This window comes from Anser cygnoides, chromosome 6, assembly GCF_040182565.1.
Source record: "Anser cygnoides isolate HZ-2024a breed goose chromosome 6, Taihu_goose_T2T_genome, whole genome shotgun sequence".
Classification (NCBI taxonomy): Eukaryota; Metazoa; Chordata; class Aves; order Anseriformes; family Anatidae; genus Anser; species Anser cygnoides.
Genome location: NC_089878.1, coordinates 20,552,756 through 20,567,195, shown reverse-complemented (window position 1 = coordinate 20,567,195; position 14,440 = coordinate 20,552,756). Strand labels below are relative to the sequence as shown.

Sequence of the window (14,440 nt, the reverse complement as noted above, 5' to 3'; positions counted from 1 at the left end):
TCCATCACTGCCAAGTCTCAGTGACCTGAAAATGTGATTTTTCTTACCCAAACACCTTCTGAATGGTTTGAATTTTCCACATCAGACTCCTGCTAAACAGCAGCCATACTTCTCTCAGCTTTATTTAGACAAGTAAGTTAGTTGGAGACACTTCTCACTACACCAGCACTCTAAGCTGTGGTGGGGTAACTTTCTGTTACCACTCAGGATTTTTTACCTTCCAGAATGTGCTTAAAAAAAAAAAAAAGAACTGGAGGAAGAAAGTTCACTGGCCGCATTGCTATTATGGACAGCTTATTCTGCCAATCCAAAAGTCAGGCATCATGGTAATAACAATGTTATTTTCATGGAAAAAAAGTACACTAACAGTTGCTACTGAGTTCATCTCTTCATTGTGTAATTGATTATCTGGTAGAGGTTGGTTCTGGTGGCTTTCAGAGGAGCAGCTGCAATTGAATAGCGCTAGTTACCAAAACCTGAGCTTTGTCCACATGAGAATTCCCATCACGGTTGGCACTATTAATGCTTTGAACTAGACCTGTCATGGCCGTAACCAAGAATGCAGGAAAAGACTGTTACAGCCACTGCTTCTAGGTGGATTTCAGCAAAGATAAACCCTGCCTACAGCAGAAAACCAGCCAGCAGGGAACTAACGCACATTTACAGCAGACCAACACTGCACTCTTCCACTTTGTTGTGACACGGAGGCGCACAAATGCATGGGGAAAATGGACTGATGCCCCTTGGGCTCTCTCGCAGCCCTTGCTGCACTCATTATGCAGCTTCCAGTAGTGGCACTCCCCCTTCCATGCTCCAGCTCACCACTGAGACAGCATCAACTACAAGAAAGCCATATAAAGCCATCCTGTCTATGGAAGAACTATAAAAACAAACGCATGAAACAAAACTCATACTTTGCCACACCCAAAACATTTCCTGGGGTACAGCACTGGTGTGCCTTCATCACACTGGGAAATTACAGCTCTCTGCTGCAGGAACTAGAGGAGTCAGCAGAGTTCTTACATCACTCTGATCAGTACAAAGTTTAAAAAAAAAAAAAAAGCTTTATTAAAGATGACAGCATAAAAAAAACCACACTGTTTTATTGTAGATTATATTTTTCATTCATGTAACAGTAGAAGAAAAAGAGTGTGCTTGAGAAAGCCTGGACAGTTTCCAATTCCATCTTGTTCCTCTTCTCCCAGTACTCCCAAACTTTAGGTGGGATTAGAATAACTGCAGCCTGCAACAAGACTACAGGTAAACGGGGTTTGTGCTGCGGAATGACTTTGTTCATTCTGGGGATATTTTGGGTGACTGAAGAACAGATCCCTAAACCTTTTCAGTTTGTTAGCAGTGTACCTTACACTACTTCTCATTATTAAATCTGCCTTGTATGTCCTATTTCCACAACTCTGTAACCCCAAAATACTCATAACAGTAATATTCTTACAGAATATTCACCACACCAATATAAACATCATGTTATAACGTATTACTTATATATATTATATAATATATATTACAGAAAATTCTATAATCTTAAATAACAGGAACCAGACATTTGATATTTTCTCACAATTAAGTCTGAAAATACCTGAAATTGAATCTGAAGGTTTATTTTTTTTAAGAAAAACTTCTGCACACAAAGTAATACTGACGAAGTCTTTCCTAATGCAATGCCACAACTGTGGACAAATGAAAGCAACTATTAAGGGTCATGTGTCTGTATCTGTTCCTAAAAGTTAGCATTCCTAAAATTGCCCAGTAAGCAAGTGAAATCTCACACATCTTACTATACTATTAATTAAGGTTCTGGGATTTAGAAGTCACTCGTGACTAACTTCAACTTTTCTCTTGTTCAGAAAACCAAGCAATTCTAAGTAAAAGCCATAAAGTCACACTTTCTAAGGTGCTGTTAGAACTTCGGGGAAAAGAAACACACACACACAAAAATAAAAACACTTCAAAAATGTAATTCCTATCTATTTTTGATTGCAAAACAATGAAAAACAAAAAACAAAACAAACAAACCAAAAACTTACCTTAATAGGAGCTGTTGAGAACTTGACTTTTCGGTCTGGCTCAGGATCTTCCTCTTCAGAAAGTCCAGGAAATTCCTCATATTCACTGTCGTACATATACTCCTCCTCTCCCTCCAAAATTTCTTTGCCTTCAGGCCCTTGGTTTTCTGGCTCTGTGCCCCTATCATCATCAAAAGCTGCATTTTCTATTCCAAAAGCGCTGAAGTTCTCCCTCTGCTTTTCCACTGCTTGTTCCTCATCTTCTTCAGGATCCCCTTCCCGCTCTAGAACACCCTGACCTTGTGTAACTGGACCATCCTTCCCAGACATCCCATCTCTCACTTCTTCCTGATTGGTCTCACTGCTTTCTGCAAACTCTTCTACTACCTCCAAGGAATAGTCACTCCTTTTCCCTTCCTGTGCTTGGTATTTGAGCAGCTGATCCTCATAAACAACATGATCTTTCTCCAAACCTTCTTTTTCATGCCCTGAGGTTTCATCTTGCACAGCCAGCTCCACACAAGTCCCCTCCGTGGGGGAAACCCATGAGAAAACAGTCTCTGTTCTCCACTTTGCCTCCTGACCAGGTACACTGCTCATATCCTGCAGGCTTCTCTCAAGCACCAGTTGCTCTTTCTTATCTTTTTCAAGTACCTCACTCGGCTCATCTCGGACGGTCACAGGCACTTGGGTGGACGCAGTCTTCTCTGGACATTTTTCAACAGCAGCAGATGAATCCAAACCGCAGGGTTCTCTCAAATGGTCCTGATTCGGACTATCATTTTTGGAAATTTCTTTGGATTCTTCAGTATCACTGTCACCCAGGAAGCTTTCCAGCCTCCTGGAAATGGGTCCTGCATTCAGGAAGGAGGATTTGGAAGCATTATTGGGATGTTGCTGCCTCAACTCATTACCTTGATTTTCGACTTTCTCCAGCGCAGCTGGAGGACTGACTTCGGTATTAAAACTGAAGTGGTCCCCCACGCTGCTGCAGTCAGAAGCAGAGCCATGTCTCCTCTTATCTTCATTTTTTTCACATTTGCTGGGAGAATATCTGTCCACTGAGCTTCGCTGTTTTATATTTCTCTCAAATAGCTTCCTCGTCTCCGAAAACTTTTCTGCCAAGGCAACTTTGTCCAAGTCTGCCTCGTCATTGCTACGGGTGACCTTGTCGGCAGTAGAAGGCACAGACAATGAATCCACAGGACTGCTGTTGGGGCTGGTACTTGTATTGTGGAGATTATTTTTTTGGACAATGAGGAAAGATGGGCTACCTGGAGAAGGTCCATATTCAGCTGCTGTGGTCCGGCTGATTAATTTGGTCTCAGCAGGTGGACTGCTTTCACAAGAGGGTGTGGAAGCGGAGCCTCCCATTTGCAGAAACATATTTTTGATCTTGTGAACCCTATTGCCATAAGTGGCAGCCCTCCCTCGACTGTGTGGGTCATTTCCCCCGCCATTGGAAGAGGCGCTCAGCTTCTGCTGCAAGCCTGTTTTGTTGGAAGTGTTTTCAGGATTGTTTACTCCATCAAAAGAGCATTTGATAGCATGGAAGTCAGATTTATAGGCATTGCGGTGTGGAGAAGCACTTCTTAAAGTCCTTTCCCCTTTGCCCTCAGTTTTCATCATTGTCAGAGACAGAGCTCCCTTGACTCCTCGAGAACGGGAAGGAAACCTCAGGGGCACAAAGCTTCCAACACCAGGCAGCGTGGCTCCTACGGAAGATCTGGAAGGCGGCCACCCAGCGAGCCTCCACGCTCACATCGAGCCGGGCTGCGCGAGCAAGAAATCACAACGCGCAAACGGCCACACCGGCTGGCAGCTCCGCGGATCCCGGTGTCCTGAAAGCCATCTGCGGGGACACACAGAGTTTTAATTAACTCGGGACCTGGCAGCGCGTGTGACACGAATCCCAAACTTGCCGCTCCGCGGGGCGGGGAGGGCGGCGGGAGCCCCCCCGGCGGCCGCCGAGGGCCGGAGCCCATTGTGTGCGCCCCGCTGCCCGCCGGGGGGGGACGCGGCGGCGCCGGGCTGCCCTCACGGCCGCCAACGGCCGCCAACGGCCGGGCCTTGTCCGCCCGGCCCTTCCTGCCGCCCGGCCGGGCCCGGGCCGGGCCGAGGCGAGGCGGAGGGGCCCCGGTGCCCGCGGGCAGCCCGGAAGGGAGGCAGGGAGGGAAGGAGCGGCGAGTTTCGGCCCCGAGCCGCGGCTCCCCCCGCCCCGGCACCTCGCCCCAAACTTTCCGAGCCAGCCTACCTGGGGGCGGGGGTCCCGCCGGCTCCTTCCCCTCAGCGCCGCTGGCCGCCCAGCGGCCGCCCGCACCACGCCATCGCCGGCCGCCGCCGCCCCGCGCTCCCGGCTCCTCACTCCACCTTCCGGCCCCCGCTCGCTGCCTCCTCTCCCGCCGCTCAGCGCCCTCCTCCGCGCTGCGTGCCGGGCCCGCCCGCGCGCTCTCACACAAAGGAGAGGGAGCGGCGGGCGCGCCCCCGTTCCTCTCAGCGCGTGTGGGGGGGAGAGGGGACGGGGGGCGCGCCCGGGCCTGAGGGCAGCGCCCGGCCCTACCGCGCCGCGCCGGCCTCGGGGTGCCGCCGGGGCTGCTCGGGCACACGCGGGGCTGCCGCGGCCCCGGCTCGTGAGGGCGAGTCCCGGCAGCTGGGGCGGCGGGCGCTGCGAGGCGGAAGCGAAGGGAATGCCAACTATTCCGGGTTTTTCCTCCCTTCCTTCTAAAAGCCGTGCTACGTTAGCCCTTCCCAAGGCCCTCGGGGCTCCGCGGGCACCTGCCGCCGGTACCGGGCGGTGAGGTGAGGGGAGGTGTGCCTGTCCCCCCGCCTGCCCCCCGCAGCAGCTTCCGAGGGCTCTGGAAAGGATGGATGCCCGTCGTCGGTAGCCTCGGGCAGTACTAATCATAGAATCATTAGGGTTGGAAAAGACCTCCAAGATCATCTGGTCCAACCATCACCCTACTGCCAAGGTCACCCACTAAACCGCGTCCCTAAGTGCCAGGTCCAACTGTTGTGTACATCCAGCTCTCCTGCTTGGTAGTCCAAATAAAAAACCACCGGCTTCAGCCTATCTGTCTGCGCGCAGCCAGAGACAGAACTTGGATTACTCACCAGTACCTACCGCCTGCTTGGCACATACATAAATCACACAAAATAATTAAGACAGCACTAAAGGAAAGAAACAGAGTACCTGGAATCAATCAATAACTGACACGAAGTATTAAAAGGAAAAGAAATTTAACAGTATTCTGTATTCTTGCCCTGTGGGAAAGTCCAAAATTTGAAATTCTTCATTCCAAATTCAACTAACTGTGAATTTCCAATGGAACAAAAATTTTAGTGATGCATTTTAGAAGAGCCAAAGTGACGTTTCATTTCATCTGGTAGCTACCAGTTATTCAGTCTCCCAAACTTTTTCTAATGCTTCATTTCTTCTAACACAAAGTGGGGATGAAATTCTTGAGGCTTTCTTCTCTGTTTTCAAATGTTGTTGGGACAATGGCATTTCACCAAGACCTGCCTGTAGCAGTCTTAGATACATTTGGAAATACTTTAAATAACATTTTAATTTCAATAGTTTCAAGCTAACAGTGACACATGTTTCTTAGTTTGAGAATACATAAGTCTTACCTAGTACAAAGTAGCATTGATCTTTCTCCCACGTGTTCCTCAGTTAGTTTTTCATAAGGTTTGTAGGTTGGGTTGAAATAATGCAAGGCTTAAGCACCATCTTTCAATACACAGGGCTGTAAGAGAATACAAAGGAAATGTTCTTTACACAAAACAAAGGTAAATGCAAGGTTGCTCTGCAGTCTGATCGCTGGGTGAAGACCTTTCTGTGTACTGCTTAGGGAGTCTGCCAGGATGTAGGAGGCAGTTCAAAGAAAAACAAAGGCAGAGCACAGGAACAACAAAACAGCAAAGCCCAAAGCAGCTCTAACTACCCAGGGAAGTGAGAGGCCTTTGTATTGGGTGCTGGCTAAAGGAGGCTGGAGCAGGAAAATACTCTCCTGTTTTGAATTCTCCTGTGCTTGAGAAAGCAAGAATTCTAAATACAGATCATGGACACAAATTTAATTGCATCAAAGATGTCTTTAAAAAAAATAAAATCCCATTCTATACATACAGGTTATTTTGGTTAGTCATGCTGGTTGAAGGGACAATATTTATCGGGGTCGATTATTTTTCAGTGAGGAAAGACTCTGAACTGTATTCTAGGTTAAGTGATATGAAGGAAATAATAGAACTGTTCACAGAAACAATGATTAACAAGATCAGAAGAATTCAAGATAAAGAGCTCTGGAATTTGAGCAAGAAGTCTGGGAAGGTGAAGTAGTTTGGGATTTCATCATAGCTCAAAATGCAATAACCCAGGAAGAGTATCTTACAGATTCAGTCTGTAGAGGCTTCCTTGAAAGATGGTGAAACAATGGTGAGTAAGCAAATGGTCTGCACTGAGCAAGAAGCATTTACATTTTGTCATCTGAGCCTATTAAAAAAAAAAAGTTTCAAGGCGGACATTGGCTACTCAAAATCTTCTTGGGGAAAAGAAATCAATGCTGCAGTATATGAACTCATGAATCAAATGAAGACAAAGAGGAAAGTGTTTCCGAGACAAAAAGAAAATTTAGGGCACTTCTGCAAACACAGTTGATCAAACTGCCAATGAGGTGCAGTTTATTGCAGTATTCGCTCCGATTACAAAGGCATATCATGAAGAAGGAAGCTGTTTCAATGGTCATCAGAGAATGATGAAATGTCTTCTGAATGGAATAATGTTCTCGTAACTATTCCTGTCTTGGTTAACTATTTCAAAACCCCTTTCCTACTGGACATACATGCCTGTGCTTATGGTTTGAGGGTAATGTTGGCAAAGGAACAACTGGCATTCCCCACGAGAACATCAAAAGAGTGTCTAAAACAGAATTGAACAGGGAAAAAGACTCTTGGGAGTAGCTAAAATGTGGCACGTATTTAGTGGTCTGGGTTAATATGTATAGATACTGGAGGAGTCAACTGCTGCTGTTCATTCAAGATGAACAAAACAAACCATTAAGCACATGTTCTACACCAAAAAAAGACAAAATGCAAAGCAGCTTGGAAACTGATAAGCTAAGATTTCTACTCTTAGTTTTTAAAATTAGAAATGGCTTTTCTTAAAAAAACAAAAAACAAAAACAAAAAAACAACCAACCAACCTGAATATATCCTAACTGATGAGATCATAAATTTCTCCTCTTAGGCCCATTCTGACCTTAATGAGACTCCATACAAGCACAAGGAGTGGGAGGAAAAAACACTGATTCTAGAGAAGGTGGCTACTAGAAGTTCGAAACTGGTCATCACACCATGAAGATACTTTAACCAACTCAGGAAAATGTTGGTTTTAAGTTTTACAGAAACTGATAATCTTGAGCAAGCGGCACTGGTGAGGGGCTGGGTTGTAAGACTCCCTTTCTCATTGCCACTTTATTGATCCCTATAACTGACTGGGCGGAACACTGTTGATATGGAGAGAGTGCCTCACAGGAAAAGCACAGCTCAGCTGTCAGGGTAACAGTTTAATATTGTTAAAGCCAGGGATCAACTGAGCTGAAGAAGCCTGCATGAGACAAAACCATGTCTTCAGCATTAAGTAAAAGTTAATTCTCTGAACTTTAACTTAGTTGAAGTTATCTGCTTTAACCACATGTTAGTTTTATCATGTGATCTGAACTGCAATCTCACCAAATATGTATTTAATCTGTGTAACATTAGTTTCATCAGCAGTTTTAAGTAGAACACCTAAGTGTTCATTTTAAACTTTTGCAAAAAGCCAGGAATAGAAGGATTAATTAAGCACTCGGAGCTTCACAAGTATTTCTGTAGGTTTTTGAAGTTGTTTTTTGAAAGAAAATATTTTTCTATCATTTAGGAGTAATTAGAATGACCTGGAAGTGTTTCAGTCATACTTGGTGTAAGTTGAACAGTAATTCTGAGTTTGAAGAACAGCCTAAAAGTTTGAAGGACAATTTTGTGATGACTGTCATTAGAAGAAAGTTACCTGCAATTTTATACGACTAACTGTGTAAAATACAAAACTAATAAATTAGTATTTTAAACTTATTACTTCATATCACTCCTTCAAAAAATAAAACAGAACTGAAGTCCAAAATGGCATTTAATGGTCAATGTCATCTGCTCAATAAAAGAAGCAAAAAAAAATCAGAGCAGATGAGAAGACAAGTCTTTTTGTGAAGGCAGTGAGGCAATGACTGCAGACAGATATGGGACAAAAATCTGCAATAAAGAAGCTCAGGGACTAGATACAGTCAAATAGATAAAGGACATCTTCAACATTAAGGAGGTGGACCAGCTAGGCTGCCATACAGTACCACACAAAATAAGGTTGTAAAGATATAAAGGGTAGAGGAAAGCAAGGAACAAAAACCAAACCAAAACAAAACAAACAAAACAAAACAGACCACCAGTAGTGTAAAAGTTACAGTATGTAATGGTAAACTAGACCACATTTTGGAATGGGATTCCCCTAGCAGCTTGCATCTTGTGTAGAACATTGCAGCTGCACAGCAGGACCCTAAAGATTACAAGTGTTGCAGATGAAGAAATGCTCTAAAGACAGGAGCTAATTAGGTTTGACTCAGTTTCATTTGAATTGCTGTGTATAACGTGACAATTACTTTACTGCATGCCAGCAGCGCCACAGAGGAAGCCTGCAACACCACTATTTGTCTTTGCTATTGTATATGATGAAATATACGTTCAATACTTATTTTCATTTCTAAAGCTAGAACCACAGTGCTTGGGGTAAGTTAGTGCCTGCTCCAGGTTTTATTTCTCCTCCCTTAAGCTGCTCCCCAGTATATTCAAGAAGCATTTGGTAAAAATACAATAGTTCAATCTGAAATGGCTAACAACAGTGCTGTAATCCTGCTGCTTTATTCTTTGCTTCTCCTTCTATTGTCACCTCTGAGTCTTCCACATTCTCCCATTCCTTGTATTCAGCTGTCACCTGAGCCAAATTATAAACAAAAAGACAGAACTGTGCTTACGGCTATTTTATAGGTCTGCTATGAAATACAAATCCTGTAGCTCACATTATGATCAAGAAAAAATGGGCTATAGTACAAACCCTAAGAAGCCTTTTATTATTATTATTGCAAGTAAGTAAAAAAAATATATTGTTGCAAGCAAACCAGTTAGAAAACTATTACTCTGAGTACTGAGTACTGACACTATTAACAAGGTGTTAATACTCACTACTGAAGTACTCAGCTTGCCTGGTTGTCATTGCAGTAGTATTTCAGCCTCAACAAACTCTAAACATGGGATAAGAAGTGGAATTTTAGAAGCAAAGAAGCTCTAGTGAGGTTCTGCCACCCCATAGCAGGGCTGCCCTCTCTCATTCCCAAATGCGTCTGTCATGCAAAGCTCTAGGGAGGGGCAATTCTGTTGAATAATACACATCAGTGCCTATCTTGCTGGATTAATTTTCATAAATCAGCACTTTCTTTTCTGCTTGCTCACTAAGAGCTAGGTCCTTCAAGGATAGGGCTGTCTACAGAAGGGTAAAGCCAATTAATAACTAGTTCTGTCTTTCTTCTACAGCCCACCCACCATGCTGTTCCCCAGAAATCCTGTGAATTAATACCCTGACCAAATATTCTGGCCACAGAACCACAAACGTTAAATGAAGGTTGATGGAACATCACTGAAACCCGCATTGAGCGCTGCTGGCCTGCCAGCACGTTACTAACGATTTTTGCAAGCTAACATTACCTTACACTACAGCTCCAGAGCACACTGGAGAAAACATTCAAAGAATCTCTTAAGTCCTGAGTCTCCAGAATCTTCTGAGCCTCAAGGTAAAATACCAGCAGTTGAATTTCAAAGCTGCATCAAATAAATAAATAAATAAATAAATAAATAAATAAATAAATAAATAAATAAAAAAAAAGTCTTTATTGCCAGGAAGGCTGAACAGAAAATGCTTATGACAAGCCCCATTCCTGAAGTGTCCAAACCCCCAGAGCCACTTGCCACAGTGGCAAACTCATGAAAGAAAATGAAGTGGGGGTGGGAAGAAATGACAATGTAGAATTCTGTGAAACAGTGGTTTGAGAACATACTGATTTCCTCAAGCATAATAAGCAGATGTTAGCGTGACAAGAAGGCAGGAGGTGTTAATAAGAGCAATGCCAATAAAACCCGCTGGAACAAAAAAGTTCCTCAGTGCATTTTTCAGCCTCATAACTGGAGTGCTGGTGACATAGTTTTATAGGATTTACAGGAATTTAGCAAATAAAGTTTGTGGTTATTGTTGATTTTACTGATTTCCAATGCAAGAAAGCTTTTGCTGTCACAATGTCTGCCTGTTTCTGAGTGTCTCCTACTCTGCAAGGACTTTTGAAAACTGACCAACTGGTTCAACCACATTTGACACAGGCTGAGAGTTTCCAACAATAATTATGCTCCTACAAGTTTTGCAAAAATAGGCAGCCACAGAGAAGAGGAAGAAAGAACTTGTAAGATCAGTCAAGGGAAAGGTTACAGTAAGAGATCACTCCTTATAAGCCACTGGAGAATCCCATACAAGCCACACAAGACAGAAAGCTGATGAATGTATCAGTCAGAATAAAAGCCTCATTTTGAAGTTGTATCTTTTTAAAAGTAGAAATCAGTCAACCAAGAGACACACGTTGGGAGGATAAACAGCTTCTTTAATTCTTGAGTTCACAGCACAATTTCTCATTTAGATGTGTTAGTTTCTGCCCAACCAAGCAGTTTTAATACAAAACCTAAAATGTTTCTATACAATAAAAGTGTAATCTCTGTCTTAATTATAATCAGGAAGCCTATGAGAATCATATGAAATATTTCATGTCCATACACAGCTATGTGCATTAAAAAAATTCTTTAAAATGTATGTTGTTTCATAGTATGCTTAGGAACTCACTCTATAAAAAGGTCTGTATCACAGTTATATATATTTATGAATATATAAAAACACGCTTCGGAATGTATTTCTGAGTTATGAGAAAACCTTAAATCTTTTGACAGTTAGTCCTTAGAAGTATCTTAATTTTAATATTCAAATTCCCTAGTTTTTTTAAAAATCTGACGGTAAAGAGACATGTATACAGAGATTATGTTTAGATTAGAATATAAAGCTAAACCAATGCAAACCAAAAACATTCTAATTGCTTATTTTTTTACTGAACTAATAGTTATATTAGAAAATGGAGAAGGGAGAAGTACAATCTTACACATAGGTAAGTTGTTTCCTTGAATTACCTATAATTTCAAATAAATAAGGCGGTATTTTGAAATTCCATCAGTACAAGAGCTCCCTGTCATCGTCTAGGTTTAGAATATTAAACAAACAATCAAAAAACCACAGCAAACCAACAAGGTTACAAAAACAGAAGAAAAATATGAAGTAAATTCAGGTTCAAAAATTCAGCTAGTTTCTTAGATATGTAAGGCTGAATTCTGTGAGGGTTAATTGTGCAAATTAAAATTAAAAGGCGGAAATAAAACAGAAGGTAGAATTTATGTATACAGTATAAATTACAAAACAAAGAGAAAATAACTTTAATCTGATACCTGATTAATTTTGATACCCAGGACAATGTTCATGATGGTTCCTTGCATCATACTATAAAACATGCCATTTGCAAGCCTTATGTAGACAGAAAATAGGAATCGGTTGCTCACCACCAGATGCATCTGCAATTATGCTGGAAATGTAAGGAAAATACATTAAAGAAAGGCATTTATGCAAATACTAAATTCACATCAACATTTTCAGAGAAATTGTAAGTATTTTCCAAATCTGTGAATCTGTAAAATAGCTTTAAAGGTAAAAATATATTAACAGACCAAAACATAACGAGCCCCAGTAATTAGGGCTTATTTCAATGCTCTCAAATTAAAACATTCAGTTTATCTTTTGAAAATAAAGTTCTCACTTAAAAATATTTTAGAGGGCAAAATAATTGTAAAGAAAATATTTTGCATTAAGACAAGCTGATTTTTTTAGAAAAAAACAAAAAAAATCTGTTTCACTTGAACTGAACTGTATTTTTCTTCGTTTTTAATTTAGCTTTTGAATCCAATAATGTATTGTCCAGATGTACCAAGAAATAACAATCTTATGACTGAAGTCTTTCCTACTATAACTACAACAAGCAAGTAGAAAAAGGAAATCCACATTACTTGTTTGCTTGGATTTCTGGAATCTATCAGAAACAATCACAGAGCCTCACACTACTCTTATAAACTACGACTGAAAAAAATACATTGTAGGAGATTAATTTCCTCTTCAATGCCTGGTGAATAGGAGGCATTACCTCCTTCTGGGCTGAAGAAAGATATGCCAGCCACCTGTTCAAAAATATTATCTAATTTAAAAACTTTTGACATATGTTTGTATTCAAGTGTCACTCTTAGAATCGTTCTAAGAATTTCATTATCTGCTGGCGGATTATCAGCATTGCAATGCTACCGCTACGGGATTCACCTTGACAGTATATTGATTCAATCAGACACATTTAAGATGTATATCAGTACCCTCTGGGAAGATAAACAAAGTGTCCGTTTCTTTTATTGGTAGGTCAAATTTCTAATCTAACAGGAGCTGAAACCAGCCTGGCTGATTTCCTAGACTTCACAGCTGGAGCTACTTTAGAATTAGGTTCCTAGGTTTTATGACTGCAAAGCTGCTGGCTTATTTTGCACTTATTTTTGGAACAGAAGTATGAGAAGCTATTCACAGTGGCTTACAATTTAGGAAATACCATTAACAATTAACTACAAAACTAAGGGACCCTTATATTAAACATACTCTAGAAACAAACTGTTTGAAGATCAATCCTATAACATTCTTAATATTATTTTCTAAATATACAGGCCACATTCTTACAGTAAAAGCCAATGGGGATGTACCCCTGTAAGGGATGAAACATTTGTTTCTTTATCTTTATTTAGGCAACAATATAGTACTACTATTGGCCATAAACAATTTATTACCTTCAAAAGATTCTGTCCCAGCTTTTGGTATACCCTTACATCACGATCCTGAAGATTTTCCACTAATACATTAAACAAGGCAAGTGTCTCAGGGATTAATCCAAAGTACACTGAAATCTTTGAAAAATCACCTTCCCCCTGAAATAAATGTGCTTCTGGTGAGGTTTGGGTCTGTTTAACAATGACCCCACATACTCACTCGATATATCTTTGCCTCCAAGCCAGCACCAGGCGAGTGGTTTGCCATCACTTATGCAATCGGGAACGATGAGCTGGCGAGGTAGCAGTGCTCCACTGGCACTCAGGAGGCCAAGTCTCAAATGTAACAGCATAGGAAGCAAAACTGGGCGATTGTCAAGTACGCTGAATCATAGGAAATGAAAGAGAACTTTGCTTTCATTATAGACTTGCTCCACACTGAAGTTTAAGCCTCTAATCATAGACTTACAGCATGGCTGAGCCTGAAAAGTAATACTTTAATATGATCATAACAACTGCAGTTTAAGTTACAGAAAAGCTGATTAGAGCAACTTGTTTTAAACATGAAAATAAAACCATAGAGCTGCTCACATGGATGTCTTATGGGGCGAGTGGATGAGCACAGCAAAACATCACAAGACGTAACAGGAAGGACAGTAAAATCAACAGAACATTTGCCTTGAGGCACAACCTAGCCCTAATGTATTTATTATACCTATAGCTGTAGCTGTGTATTCACATACCAAACAGCAGACAGATGGAGATCATAGCGCTGCAGCAAAGCATGCTGGCAAAGTAAATTATGCTGTGTTTGTAATCATATCTTTCCAAAGATGTGATTCCTAGTGAGATTTTGGAAGTGTCTATCTCAACACTTAGACCCACCAGCAAAAAGCGAGTCCTTGTGTGCTTGCAGCTCATCTGTCCCATTTCCAGATCACAAAACAAGCTGGTGTGCATTTGGTTGGCCTGTTTTAACATTATGGACGTACACTGGATGATTCTGGCCGTGAACCTTTCCAATGAGTCTTTCCCCAGTTCATGGGCTGACATTCCAAACCACTGAGCTTTTTTAAGCAGCTGCCAATTTCCTAATATCAGAAATAGTCAGAAAAATCTTTCTTGCTCCCAAGCACCTAAATTTTTTCCCAAAATTACTTCTGAGATGTAGACTAGCAACGTTTAGCTTTGCAGTTATAAAAGACCAATAACATGTCTACTTGCACTTTAAGCCTTTGAGAAATGGGAGATTGTTCTTACTGTTACTTTTCAGCATTTATTTTCTGGCCTGACAGGCTTCTCAATACAGCCTAAAGTAAGAATTTTAAACAAATAAAACTTATGCAGGACACTTTCTGGATCATTTTACTTTCATTGGTTTGATCTTTTTTCTATGTTGTGAGAGC

At 41.5% G+C, this 14,440-nt stretch overlaps 1 protein-coding gene across 6 annotated transcripts in view; it reads right to left on the bottom strand.

Moving 5' to 3' along the window:
- The window catches only part of LOC106029996 (neurabin-2-like), a 52,980-nt gene extending 38,763 nt beyond the window's left edge, over window positions 1-14,217 (bottom strand). The window contains exons 1-4 of one of the 6 annotated variants that reach the window (XM_013171517.3): window positions 13,255-14,217; window positions 11,631-11,764; window positions 5,655-5,770; window positions 2,046-3,876 (exon numbers count right to left, since the gene is read on the bottom strand). In XM_013171517.3, coding sequence (XP_013026971.3) covers window positions 2,046-3,653 — 1,608 coding nt within the window. In that variant the 5' untranslated portion in view covers window positions 3,654-3,876; window positions 5,655-5,770; window positions 11,631-11,764; window positions 13,255-14,217. Of the gene's footprint in view, window positions 1-2,045; window positions 3,877-4,278; window positions 4,639-5,654; window positions 5,771-9,803; window positions 9,895-11,630; window positions 11,765-13,254 lie in introns of those variants that run through there. The other 5 variants (XM_066999262.1, XM_048061603.2, XM_048061605.2 and 2 more) reach the window with 5 other exon arrangements.
- Between the last annotated feature and the right edge of the window lie 223 nt (window positions 14,218-14,440).